The following is a 14,054-nucleotide window of genomic DNA, read 5'->3' as shown; positions in this document are numbered from 1 at the left end:
ACAGGCGATTCCTGCTTGTTTTCCTGCATTTATTAATATCATACGCTGGGTCGGTCCGCCTTCTTGCCCGCCTGCCGGCAGTCGCACACTGCCCTCCGGCGTCACCCAGCCAGCGCTCCGTTCTCTTCTGCCTTTGACCTCAGATCAGACGTGGTCACCCGCTGAATTTAAGCATATTACTAAGCGGAGGAAAAGAAACTAACGAGGATCCCTCAGTAACTGCGAGTGAAGAGAGAAGAGCCCAGCGCCGAAGCCCCGGCTGCCTGGCGGTCGCATGAAATGTGGTGTCTAGAAGACCTCCTTTCTCAGACTTCCGCTTCTGACGACCCCACACTTGCAGACATGTAACTTTGCCTGAAGGTATATTAAACGTCTCACTTTAGAAGCGGAAGTGCTCAACTGTTCTGTGTAAGTTAATTCCTGTACATTTACCTGTACCCTTTATTTTATCTGTGCCTGTACAGTATATTAAAATTTCACTTGCTACTCATTTAATATTTCTGTTTCATTATTATCTAACTTGTACTAGTTTACATGAATCACCTCTTTCTCTTATTAGGAGAGAGAGAGAGCCTGCAGCATGTCCAACTATCGGGTGAACAATGTAGTCTTTGGTGTAACCGCAAGTCTGTATCTTTGCTATCGCTTAGCTCACACTTGAGTGCTGGTAGTGGGTGCGCTTTATTTCTTGCCGGTGGGGAGGGGGGGATTGTTGCTTGCTGCCGCTTACACGCAAGAGGGAGGGGAGCTGGGGGGTGGTGGGGAACTTAGGGGTTCTAACATTTATCGTTCATTCTTTGGGGCACTCCTCTATTTTCGCAGATGGTTGCGAAGAAAAAGCATTTCAGGATGTATATTGTATACATTTCTCTGACATTAAATGAACCTTTGAATCCTTTGATACTTTAAAAGTATGATGAGGCGGTTAGCTATTGCTTAAAGTGATCCTTCTGTAATTTGGCATTTTCACTAATCCGGCACTCCTCAGGTCCCAATGGTGCCGGATTATAGAAGGTCGACCTGTTTTCTTGTGCTTTAGCAACCCTTTGATGCTGAGCATCTCAGTCAGTAAGCACAGGATTGTCAAATAAATGAAAGTTGGTATTAGTCAGAATAAGGGAAGCTTTAAATGAGCTAAACTTATGGAAAGTGAAAGTGGAGTCAAAACCAGAAATTTCTCATCATGAATCTTCATTACCTCAGCCAAAACTTCAAAATTGCCTGAAGCAAATTTCCCCATGCTGATTGCTTTTGATTAATTGTTGCCTTTCTAAATGCTGTATTTTTCCTCGCTAAACAACGTCTGGAATAACAAGGTAGTGTTCAGTATGTGCAATATTAAGGAAGCCAAATTAAGTCAGCTTTAGCTATAAACTGAACAATTACAGCAGTTTTAGAAGTACAACTGATCTTTGATAAGTTGGAAACTAGTGAGCCAACATCAATAAAAAAGCAAGCAACGGCAAACATTATAAATAGCAATATAGTGATATGCACAGATAATGGCTTTGGCTTTCTGGACAGTTTAAAATGCAAGTGCTTTAAGTAGTGGAGACTACACCATTTAAGAGTGCACACTTCAGTCCAGAAAAACACTTTCAGAATTGAAATACAGTCCTTGCAAACAGAATACTATGAACATACAAGTGAAGATGAGTTCAAAATCTACAAGTTTGTCTGTTAAGTGATCTACTTATTTATAGCATTAGCACAAGTTTCACTAGATCGCTGATCTATTCACCTGTATTATCAGGCATGGAAGCTTGGTCTGTATTGCGTTCTTTCTTGAAAACGATGTTCCCAAATTGAAGTACTGCAGAAACAACCTTTAGCATGGCTAGGAAGCGAAACAGAAAGGAAAACCATTAAACATTTGAGGCATTAAAGATAGGAAAAGAGCTATCATCTAATGATCATTTGATTTATTCATTAATATGAGGGGGCATAGTTTTAAGGTGTTTGGAAGTAGGCACAAGGGGGATGTCAGCAGTAAGATTTTCACACAGAGAGTGGTGGGTGCATGGAATGATGCACTGCCAGCGATGGTGGTAGAGGCAGATACCGTAGGGTCTTTCAAGAGACTCTCAGATAGGTACACGGAGCTTAAGAAAATAGAGGGCTAAGTGGTAGGGAAATTCTAGGCAGTTTCTAGAGTAGGTTACATGGTCGGCACAACATTGAGGGCCGAAGGGCCTGTAATGTGCTGTAGATTTCCATGATTCTATACATTAAAATATATGGCCTTGTGTTACATTCTCAAAAAAAGTTTACAAACTAGCAGGGATTAGAGAATGCACATTGCACCTATGCTGTCTGAAGAACAGCACTGACAAGTCATGTTTTGAGTCACAATGGGCAAAATAAGTTGATCTTGCCAAACAACAGGAATTCTGCAGATGCTGGAAATTCAAGCAACACACATCAAAGTTGCTGGTGAATGCAGCAGGCCAAGCAGCATCTGTAGGAAGTCTCTCGGCCTGAAACGTCAACTGCACCTCTTCCTACAGATGCTGCTTGGCCTGCTGCATTCACCAGCAACTTTGATGTGGGATCTTGCCAGAGTTGCCCACATCACCAGAATTTTTAAAAAATCTTTTTCACACATACTACAAATCCATTGGAAATTAGTTTGGCTACTCACTGCAAGAAGGGACTGCATTAAAGTGTTGCCGCCGTGAATCAAATCAATACACTTAATAGTATGGTTTTTTTACTACTTAATGCATACCAATCAGTTCATCATCAGATATTCCCATAATTCGGAAAGCCTCCATTGTCTCCTGAAACAATTCTTTGTCTTGTTGTCCAGGAATGGTAACGTGACCATTAGACATAAATCTGTAGTTATTGTAGCCCTCTAATAGCAGATCATCTGTAATCAAAAATATTTCACACATTAGTATTAAAAATGAAAAATTATATAACACTTGTCATGATCAAGAATTCCCTCGACACTTAACCAGCTTTGAAATCTCAGTCTCAGGATGGGGATAAGGCACTAAAGATTGAGAGAAGAACTACTTCACCAACAGTGTGGAGAACATGCAGAATTTTCTATCACAGAGGCAGGAAGGCAAAGTCACGATAGATTAGAGGTGATAGAAAACTTCTAAATGCAAAAGACATCAAGGCATTTGAGTGCAAGCAGGAATATGATATTGATATAGAGGATCATACTGAATTCTAGAATAGTCTCAAAGGGCCCAATGGCATACTTTTGCTCCGTTTTCTATGTTTCCACATATTTGCAATGCTGTGAAGACAATCTACTATACGCTTAGATTGATCTCTCAATGCAAGCTGATCAAATTCATAACTAATGCCAAGGATTGAGGAAGCAGTTCAGCCATCTTAAAATGTTCTGGACATTCATTAGGTCCTTGAAAACTGACAAAACAAATGACTATGCCTACATATCTAGTTACAAAAGGAAAGCAACAAAGCAAATTGAGTATTACACTACAATTAATTTGGTACCACACTTGAGAAAATGTCATTCTCAAATTATATATTGCTCTGGTGATGGTACAGCATCAGAAATCTAACAGATTACTTTCAAAAGGAAGTGAGAGAAGATCCTGAAACATACTGTACAAAGCGAGTTACAAATAAAATCAGGAATACTACTTCACATCTATAACCATCAGTAGACTAAAGTCACATATTTGAAATAGAAGCACACGATAAATACCAGGGTAACAACCTTTTCACATAATGATCAATGCATGGAATCAATTGGTGCTTAAGGGAGTGGAGGGAAAAACCAAGAGATCATGCAAGACTTGCTTAATGCCATGATGCTAGTTCTACTGATTGAATTAAGCAGGACTACACAACTTCTCATGAAAACAAATGCTATATACTTACTCTTCAAGTGTTCTCCAGCCCCGGAAAGAAGATAGTAAAAAATATGGAAAGTACGTTCATCTTTGGCTTGACGTATGGCACGAGACTTTTCCAACAAATCTGAAAGTTGCTAGTTAAAGGGACTCCACCATAAGTGTATTTTAAAATTTGAATAAGAACGTCACCACTTGGTTGCTCACAGCTAATAGCTGTTAGGTAAAATAGACAACCATAGCAGGATAGTTTCATTTGGAATAATCATTCAGACTTAGTTTACACAAATAGTACTGACCCCAAGAGTAATGCAGTTTCAAAATACTTGATAGTGTAACAAATGGTGCAAATAATAGATTTCAAGAGGATGGATGGATTTGTACATAACTTCTTGAAGCTGACGGGACGGCAAATAAATCAGTTAATAGGGCACGTGGGATGATAACAACATGGTAGCGTAGTGGTTAGCGCAACACTTTACAGGACAGGTGACCTGAGCTCAATTCTTGCTGATGCCTGTAACAAGTTTGTACACTCTCCCAGTTTCCTCCGGGTGCTCCAGTTTCTTCTCACAGTCCAAAGACATGCCTGTTGGTAGGTTAACTGTACACTGTAAATTGTTCCACGATTAGGCTAGGATTAAAAATTGGGGAATTCCTGGACAGCGTGTCTTAAAGGACCTATTCTGCACTGTATCTTAATAAGTTAAAAAAAGTTTTTAAATATAAATAGAGGCATCCAGAACTAACCAAACAGAACAAATGTTCAGCCCTACTAACTTGCTGTTTCAAATCTCAACACCACACTTTGAGAAAAGGTGTTAAGTGAATAGAGGGCACAGAAGAGATTGAATGAAACCAGAATGTTTCAGGATTACAATTACAAAAGGCAGAGAAACTTGGGGCATTCTCTTGTACTAAAGTAATGGGTAAATACTTAGAAGAGCCAACACACTCTTGACTTGAATCCACTACAAATCTCAAGTAAGGTGTGTGATGAAATACTGTCCATCTGCCTGGATGTGTGCAGCTTCAAGAACACTCAAGAAGCTTGACACCATACAGGACACAGCAGACCGCTTCATTGCCACCTCATTCACAGCCACTCACTCCAACAACACACAGATGGCATAGTAGTTTGTACCATTGCAGACTAGGTCAAAACACTGAAACAATCTCTCTAAAAGCACAAGGAGTATAACCACACATCAATGATGATAGCAGTGCAAGACAACAGCTCTCCACTTTCTCAAAAACAATTAGGAACAAGCAATTAAATGCCTACACTGCCCACAAATGGGAAAAAAAATTGCAGTGATATGGGAAAAAAATCCTTATAATTGGGGTCAACTACTTCAAAAGAGTTGCAAAACAAAGATATTCCTCAAATTTTCAAGCTTGGCTCACTCTACATTTGGTGTTCATTAGCACTGTGAAATTAAAAACTCACTGATCAAGACCATAAAACACAGGAGCAGAATTAGACCACTTGGCCTACTGAATCCACTTCGCCATTTCATCATGGCTGATGTTATCCTTCTCAACCCCATTTTTTTCCCTGCCTTCTCCCCGTAATCTTTGATTCTCTGACCAACCAAGAACCTATCAACCTCTGCATTAAATATACTCAATGATTTGGCCAACACAGCCATCCATGGCAATGAATTCCACGGATTTACCACCATCTGAAATTCCTTCTCAACTCTATTCTAAGTGCACTTCCTTTTGTTAAGGCTGTGTCCTCTGATCCTAGATGCACCCACTGTCTAGGCCTTTCAATAGGTTTCAAAGATATCCCCCTCATACATCTAAATACCAGCACAGCCCAGAGCCATCAAGCGCTCTTCCTACATTAATGCTTTTGTTCCCAGAATCATTCCCGTGAACATCCTCTGGACCCTCTCTAATGCCAGCACAAATTTCACAGATAAACGGTCCAAAACTGCTCACAATACTCAAGCCTCCTTATTCTCATCTTGTTAAGCAGCCTCAAATGCTGCACCTTGTTAAAGGCCTTCTGAACAACATCTACTGACTGTCTATCCTGTCTGTATTTCCTGAAAGAATTCCAACAGATTTGTCAGGCAAGATTTCCCCTTAAGAAACCCATGCTTACTTTATCATATCAACCCTCCCCTCCCCCCAAAAAATAAAATTTTTCTAGTAAAATAACTGCTTTAAATTTCAAAGAAAAACGTCTTCCCCTTTTGTTCTGGGAAACCACATGTATAACTGGAGCCCTTAAAAGCTCAGACCCCATAATCAATATTTCAAAATTCTAGGGGCCGAAATCAAACATTGAAACCCCATACAAGCAAAGATATCCCAATTTTCAAAACACTAAATCTTGCTGCAGCTACGACGATTAATATATTAAATGGCCTATATTTGAGTTCGAGGTGATTCTGCATTTTCATGACCATTTTTTTTATTATGGCCTTTCATTGTTGCAAAGGATACAAGTTTCAATATTGGCTCCAACAATGTAGCCATTTACATCAAAGTTGATTCGAATAAATTTTCCCTGAAAAAAAGGACATACAAAGTTAAACACCGGAAAAAAACTTAAGAATACAGACTTTCAAGATTTAATGTTGTTTTCTTTGGCTCCATTTTCATTACAATATTTTTATAAGCAGATTTATAATAAAAGATTCTTAGGAAATAAAGCTACAAAACTAAGTAAAAATGCAAAATTTAAACCTTTTTTGAAACTATGAGTGTGCCGATTTATTAACCTTAGACATTGTAATAATTGCTACTCACAAATCGAGAAGAGTTGTCATTTTTCACAGTTTTTGCATTACCAAAAGCTTCAAGGATAGGGTTCGCTTGGAGTAGTTGCTTCTCAAGCTCTCCCTGCAATCACAACATGACTCAGATTAGTTTTGGAGTATCTGTTTTACAAGCACAACTTCAGAGAAACACAGACTTTGAAGCATTGTTTACAGATGAACAACTCTGATGCAACAAGAAAGACTTTAGAAGTAATAGCTGACTGCTAAACAAGTGTGTGCTTTTGGTCATCTTGAAAGGGCATGCAAACATTTAATTGGAACAATGAGCAGAAAGAATCTAGGACAGTTTGGAATTTTGGTTTATTAATAGATCAAAGACTTTACAAGCTAGATTTCAAAAAAAGGCTGAAGAACTGTTACAACAGTGTCATTACTGGACTTATTTTGCAGAGGGTGGAAAGGGAAGGGTTAAGAGAAAGACAAAAGAGATGCAATTCAATGAAACTGGACAACATTTTGACTAACAGCTTTAAAAAGAAAAAAGTCCCCCCCTTTAAGCAGATGGCATTGAAACACAAGATAGAAGCAGGCACAATATACAAATATATAAATATCTACATGGAATTAGAAATGGTTGGAAGGTACTTCCTTGAAGCACTTGATGGGCATACACCAAAATTTATTCTATACCAGCAATGGAATTTCTACTTCCATTATTTATGTAGCGACTGGTTTAGAACCTCATGGCCATTATTTGTTATCACAAAGATAACAAATGTCTTTTTGTTTCTCTATAACTCCAAAGTCAGCACTTTAAACCATTCACTACAGACACAATTTACTGGTTGCTCATATCAGTTGCTTACTTAAAGCAAGAAAACATATGATTGACAAATACCACATTAACTCTGGGAATTTTCCAACTAATGTCCACATAAATTTCAACTGACTCAGAATGCTGACCTAAAGCAATCCAGGAAATACAACTGGGAGCATCCAAGTTTGAGACTGATACACCAGCTACATAGATGTTCTTATATACCCAAAATTTAAGATTGGAAAAACAGTTGTGGTCATTTAATCATCAGCCACAGAAAATGTACATAAACTTGATTCTGATTTAAGGCAGGAATCTTAGTGTGAGCCTTTACAAGAACACAAAATGGACCTGCATTCAGATAATTCACTCAAATTCTTTGAATAAAGGACCAAGGAAGAAATTCAGTTCCTAATTTGAGGTGTGCCATACTTATTGTTAAAACATGTAATGAATTACACACTGATACACCAATTATTAATCAATTCCACCATTTATAACATTGTTAGAATAGGTCAGTAGCTTTCTTTAGCATTAGTGCTAAGTTAGGCAAGTAAGAAGCAAGACATGGAAACTTCAATCTAGTAGAGCTGTAAAGCAACCAAAAAGACATTAAGTCGTTTTAAAATGAACCGAATTTGGACAGTTGAAAATTTGACATTTCAAAATCACAATGCCGTTCTGTCAATTGAAAGTGTTGCTGCTGCAGTGACTTCTAGGATTTAGATATGAGGCAATTATTCAACAGACAGATTTACTCCACCCACTTTGGTGGCAATCTCAATTAGCGGTCAGCACACGATTGCAGCTCTACAATGCAATGGTGAGACTTCAATTTTACATAGAAAATATGCACAAAATTAATACAACACAATTAACAGGGGCACAAGCTTGCATTTTGAACAGTCATTTCACATCTGTGATTCAAGATAGGCGTTCATTATACGAACGACCCATCTTGATACACAGCGACACACAAAATTATATAATCTGCACAATTTATCACAAAAATAAAATTCTATGAGGAATTTCTAAAGCTTTATTTCCTATGGAATGTGGGGGGGGGGGTTTGTGGAATCCAGTGAAACGACAAAAACTTGCAAATGCAGGCATATTTGTTCTACTCCTGATTTGATGGTGATTAAATGGAACACTAACTGGAAGGTAACTACTGAGGACATTTTTCATCAAGAAAACTGAAAAGGTAAGCTGGTCAAAATCAACTTGACTTTAAATTTGTTTTATTTAATGAAGTTTAAATTGGGAGATTTTAACTACTCATTTAATAATAAATTTATGAATGTGAAGAATTTATTTATATGTCAAAAAGGTGAGTCAAAATACCCCCCTTTCCTGGCCAGAGAGACAAACCTGACTACAATTGCAAAAAGTAACAAATATTCTGGAGAGGAAATAACTTGGTCTTAAAAATATTCTCCAAAAAGTTCTATTTTATATCAGCACAAATAAAACAAGTTATAAAATAAACTTGCATGGGGGGGGGGGGAAGAGAGAAGAGAAGGAGACAATTTCCTAGTTGAATGCTTTGATTTTCTCCCTTTTCCGGGCTACAATAGTTTTGTTTATAAAAGTTTTGAAAACCTTAAATGTCAATGCACTTTGAACAAAAGAGCTCAGAATCATTTCTCAGACTGGAAAACGATTCTTTTAGGATAGGGAAACATCCCAAATTAGATATTAAACATTCTGACATATGTAAACACCTCCAAATATAAACAGAACTTAAGAAACACTTACACCACCTTTACACCCAAAGCATGCAACATAAATAATATACAGATCTGAGCTGTAATTTGCTCCCAAACCCATCCAAGATAGACAATTGTCCAGAAAAATTTTAAATGATTTCCATTGCAGTGATAGGTAGAACAGAGACACTGCAGCTATTAAGTTGGACCAGGATTTACAATTACCTAGGCAAATCATAAATAGCAATTTTTAGCCCCAGTGCAATCAGCTTATTGCAAACCAATTTACATCACAATTTTGCTGCATTTTTAAATGACAACTGCATTTGCTTAGACCCATTTCGTTAAAAGAAACTACTATTAAGCAAACACACAAAACTTTATCTCAGTTGTATCTTTGAATCCAAGAGTATGTTCAATCAAGGGGCAGTTGCACATCAAGAGTTAATTTCAATTGGCCAAAAGACAATTTCATAAACCAATTGAAGTAGCTTAGAAATTCCCCAAACAGCCAACAGATCTGTATATAAATGCATAAAGTGCAGAATATGCAAATCAAATTATAATAACCCACTCACGTATGCTAACACCGTAGACTGCTGCAAATGTTGAAGGGGGAAAGTATTATCAACTGCATGCAAAAAATATTTAAGAAATTTTCAAGAATTTATTTTGTTTAAGGGATTTAACAACCCAACAGGCATTTATGAAATGCTAAATGATAATTTAAATTCATAATTTCAATAAAATAAAACAGGAAGACTGATCACAATATTTAATGTACATTTTGAAATAAATGTCGTAAGGATTAAAATCATTACAATGACTAGATTTAACCAAATTATGAAAATTATTCAACTACATCCTAGGTAAAAGACACTTACTTGTTCCTTTCTAGACTTATGTGAAGAAGCAACATGAGCCAAGTACTGAATCACTTTTTTGGTGTTTTCTGTCTTACCAGCACCAGATTCTCCTCTATAATAGAAAACATTTAATTTTAACAACTCCAGGGCTTCAATTTGTACATAAAAGCCAGACAGGAATTAAATAACTTTCAACAAAAACAAATACAATTGCGTTCAATGAAAAGCACATTTTTGAGCATTCCTATAATTTACCTGAGAAATATGAACAGTTTTTATACTATTTGCATAAGATTTTTAAAAAAGATTAACCACAAAACATTTGATTACCTGAAACATATTCACAGCCATGTGCACTTGAAAATAAACTGATGCCAAACCATGCTTGGAGACTATCTGATCTAGATACCAATGGACAACAAAGTGGCACTGCAGGTCATGCAGCTATCTTGGCTCCAGCAATCCAGATTTCATCCCAGATTCAGGTGCACGTGGAGTTTGCTCATTCACCCTGCAAATGTACACGCTTCCCTCCATGCTCTAACATCCCAAGACCTGACGTCTGGTAGGGAAATTACCTCTCATGTAAGTGGATGATAGGAGAATCAGAGTGGAGTTGACTTGTATACGAGTGAGAATAGATTACTAGAAATAAGTGGGAGGAACGTAATATTCTGACACAGACAGAACAGAAAGTGGCCATTAAGCTCATTTCTAAATTGAAACAATTCACCATAGAAATTCAGCATCCTTCAGCTAGCTAGATTAATCACAATTGTTAAAAGCAAATATCAAGTCATCAGGAAAAAAAACATTACCTCTGATTTCTTTGATGCAAGAAACTATGATGATCCACTCCTTTACTCACAAAATGGGCTTATAAGAATCATTATAAAGATGTCAGAACCAGCTCTGATCAGAATTACAATAGCTGCCGTAGTTTTAAAAGCTCCAAATCAAACAAGACCACCATCAACATTACTCTACTTGTGAAGTTACTAATGAACAACTAGTATCAATTGTAGTTTGATGAGATTTGACCTAGAGGTTCTACTATCAATGCCTGCTATTTCCTACAGTTTTAAATTTCTGGTCATCCTTACAAGATCATTTTCTCTTGTGGCTGACATAACCCCATCTTAAAATTTTCATTGAGTTTTTAGATAACAAGAACAGCCAGATGTGATGATGTGACAAAAGGTATCAATAATACAAATCATGAGCACCTTTTAAAAATTATCCACTGTTCGAGGAAAAAAAAAGTACAAAAGTAACATAACTCTGAAATATGGCTTTTATACGAGGTGTCCTTAGAGGAGATATAAAGGTTGTACATGTACATTTATTTATTTAACACACACACACAAAAGAGGAAAGAGAAACCCAATTTCATTTCCTGCAATGTGGAAAACTCGACAAAACAAACCATAACTGATGAACTCATTGTTGAAAAGATGTATCCAGCAAAGGAAACCAAACACTCACGTGCATAGGATTGACTGATCCTCACGATCTGAAATAAAGCAAATTAAATATTATAATGCATTGTTCAACTTTTTGACTGGTGCTTTCTCATTTTGTCACAGCTAGGTTGATATTGCTATTAAACATTTTCCCCAAGTCTTCCAAATGCAAAGAGGTGAATTATAATCAGCACGCAACACTTATCTCAAACATGCTGTTACCAGAATCATATTTATTATTACCATTGTGTTGTGAAGTATGTTTTGCAGCAGCAGTACAGTGCAAAGACAAAAGTCTATAAATTTCAGAAAAAGTGCAATAAAGAAATAATGAGGTAGTGTTCATGGGGTTATTCAAAAATAGATTTTAACTTTCTTTCAGAGAAGAACATCAACCCTATTACACACATACTATTTGCATAAATACAATTGTCTAACAAAAATGATATGAAAACTATCCAAAACCTAATGAGTGACAATGATTACATGGTATGTTACAGTAACTTTCAATGAACTTTTAAACAGCACATTTTATAAAAGCTGCATACCAACCTTTATTACCACAAATTGCCTAACACCTAGTTCACTTCCTTAAAGAAAGGCCATGGATACTGACACTGAGCCATTCGTTAAGTGCCATCCATTCTACTTACTGAGAGAGCTCCTTTATGATCCTGACTGCAGTTTACATACCACCAAGGCCAATGTTAATCATGACACTTTACGTTGTTTAGGGAAACAGCCAACCCCAAAGCACTTCAAATCATTGCCTGGAACTTCAATCAAGCTTGCCTGAAGAAATCTCTGCCTAATTATCATCAACAAATCACCTGCAGCACCAGGGGTCCCAACACATTCAACCACTGCTATACTGCTACACATTCCATCCCTAGATCGCATTTTGGGAAATCTGATCACCAGACTATCCTTCTACCTGCATTCAGGCAGAGGTTAATGAGCAAGGCTCCAGAAATAAGGACATCACAGAGGTGATTGTGGGAGGCAGAGAAGCGGTTATGGAACTGCTTTGACTAAGTGGACTGGACTGGGTCATGTTCAAGAATCTGAATGAATATGTCACAGTTGTCACTGACTTTATAAAGTCAGGCATGGATGAATGAATCCCCAGAAAATTATTTACAGTCCTCCTCGACCAGAAGCCCCAGATGAAGTAAGATATCCACAATCTGTTGAGGGCTAGATCAGTGGCGTTCAGGTCTGGTGAACAAGTAAAATACAAGAGGTCCAGGTATGACTTCCAGAAGGCCATTTCACATGCTAAGCAGCAATTCTCGATCAAACTAGCATCATAGAAGGATGTTCAACAGCTATAGTAGGGCTTGAATGCTTTCACCTCCTACAATGTAAAACCAAACGACATATGTGACAAGGTTTTGCTCTCAGATGAGCTCAATGCCTTTTATGCCTGCTTCCACTGAGAAAACACGAAGGCACTATCACAAACTCCCAAAGCCTCTGACGACCCTGTGATTTCAGTCTCTGAGGGTGACGTGAGAGCATCTTTCAGGAGGGTGAACCCACAGAATGCATTTGTTGCAGAAAGGATACCTGGCTGAGTACTGAAGACCTGTGCTAATCAACTGGCTGGTGTGTTCACTGATATCCTTAACCTCTCGCTTCTGCAGTCTTTGGTATCCATCTGCTTCAAGCAGTCATCAATTATCCAGGTGCCTAAAAAAAATCTGGTAACCTGCCTGAATGATAATTGTCCAGTAGCACTTTTATCCACTGTGATGAAGTTCTCTGAGAAGTTGGTGATGAAACATATCAACTCCTGCCTGAAAACTGACTTGGATCTGCTTCAATTTGCCTACCGTCACTACAGCGCCACAGCAGATGTATTTCATTGGCTCTTCACTCAACCCTGGAACATCTGGACAGCAAAGATGAATACATCAGGATGCTCTTCATTGACTACAGCTCTGTTTTCAATACTCACATCCCTTCATAATAAATCAATAAGCTCCAAGACCTCCTTATGCAACTGAATCCTCCATTTCCTCACTTGCAGACCCTAGTCAGTTCAGATTGGCAATAACATATCGTTCACAATCACCATCAGCACAGATGCACCACAAGGCTGTGTGCTTAGCCTGCTTCCTGCTCATTGCCAGCTAGCCAAAGAGCTGATTTTTAACCTCAGGAGGAAGGGAAACCAAAGGACCACGATCCAGTTCTCATCAGGCAATCAGAGGTGGAGCGGGTCAGCAACCTTGAATTCCTTGGCTTGATCATTTCAGAAGGTCTGCCCTGGGTCCAACAAATGCAATTACAAAGAAGGCATGGCAGTTCTTCAATCAGAGGGGATAACTTCACTCATTCCAACACTGAACTGTCCCCACAACCTATGAACTCACTTTCAAGGACTCTTCATCCCAGGCTCTCGATGTTTATTGCTTATCTATTATTATTTTCTTTTTTTGTACTTGCACAGTTGGCTGTCTCTTGCAGATTGGTTGTTTGCCTGTCTTGTGCTTTGCACCTTTTCAATGATTCTATTGTGTTTCTTTGTATTTCTGCACATACTCACAATGAAATGAATCTTAGGGCAGTCCATATGTACATTGATATCAATTTACTTTGAACTTTGATGGTTAGCAG

At 37.9% G+C, this 14,054-nt stretch overlaps 1 protein-coding gene across 3 annotated transcripts in view; it reads right to left on the bottom strand.

Moving 5' to 3' along the window:
• The window catches only part of LOC134354008 (myosin-9-like), a 113,008-nt gene that overhangs the window by 55,756 nt on the left and 43,198 nt on the right, over positions 1 to 14,054 (bottom strand). For 2 of the 3 annotated variants that reach the window (XM_063062656.1, XM_063062655.1), the window contains exons 4-11: positions 11,455 to 11,482; positions 9,988 to 10,081; positions 9,682 to 9,702; positions 6,606 to 6,698; positions 6,300 to 6,363; positions 3,868 to 3,966; positions 2,729 to 2,872; positions 1,742 to 1,837 (exon numbers count right to left, since the gene is read on the bottom strand). In XM_063062656.1, the coding sequence (XP_062918726.1) occupies positions 1,742 to 1,837; positions 2,729 to 2,872; positions 3,868 to 3,966; positions 6,300 to 6,363; positions 6,606 to 6,698; positions 9,682 to 9,702; positions 9,988 to 10,081; positions 11,455 to 11,482 (639 nt within the window). The remainder of the gene's footprint in view (positions 1 to 1,741; positions 1,838 to 2,728; positions 2,873 to 3,867; positions 3,967 to 6,299; positions 6,364 to 6,605; positions 6,699 to 9,681; positions 9,703 to 9,987; positions 10,082 to 11,454; positions 11,483 to 14,054) is intronic. The other variant, XM_063062657.1, reaches the window with a different exon arrangement.

This window comes from Mobula hypostoma, chromosome 11 (assembly GCF_963921235.1).
Source record: "Mobula hypostoma chromosome 11, sMobHyp1.1, whole genome shotgun sequence".
In the NCBI taxonomy this organism is placed as follows: Eukaryota; Metazoa; Chordata; class Chondrichthyes; order Myliobatiformes; family Myliobatidae; genus Mobula; species Mobula hypostoma.
The sequence above is the reverse complement of the archived record's forward strand: the minus strand, read 5'-3'. Positions and strand labels throughout refer to the sequence as shown.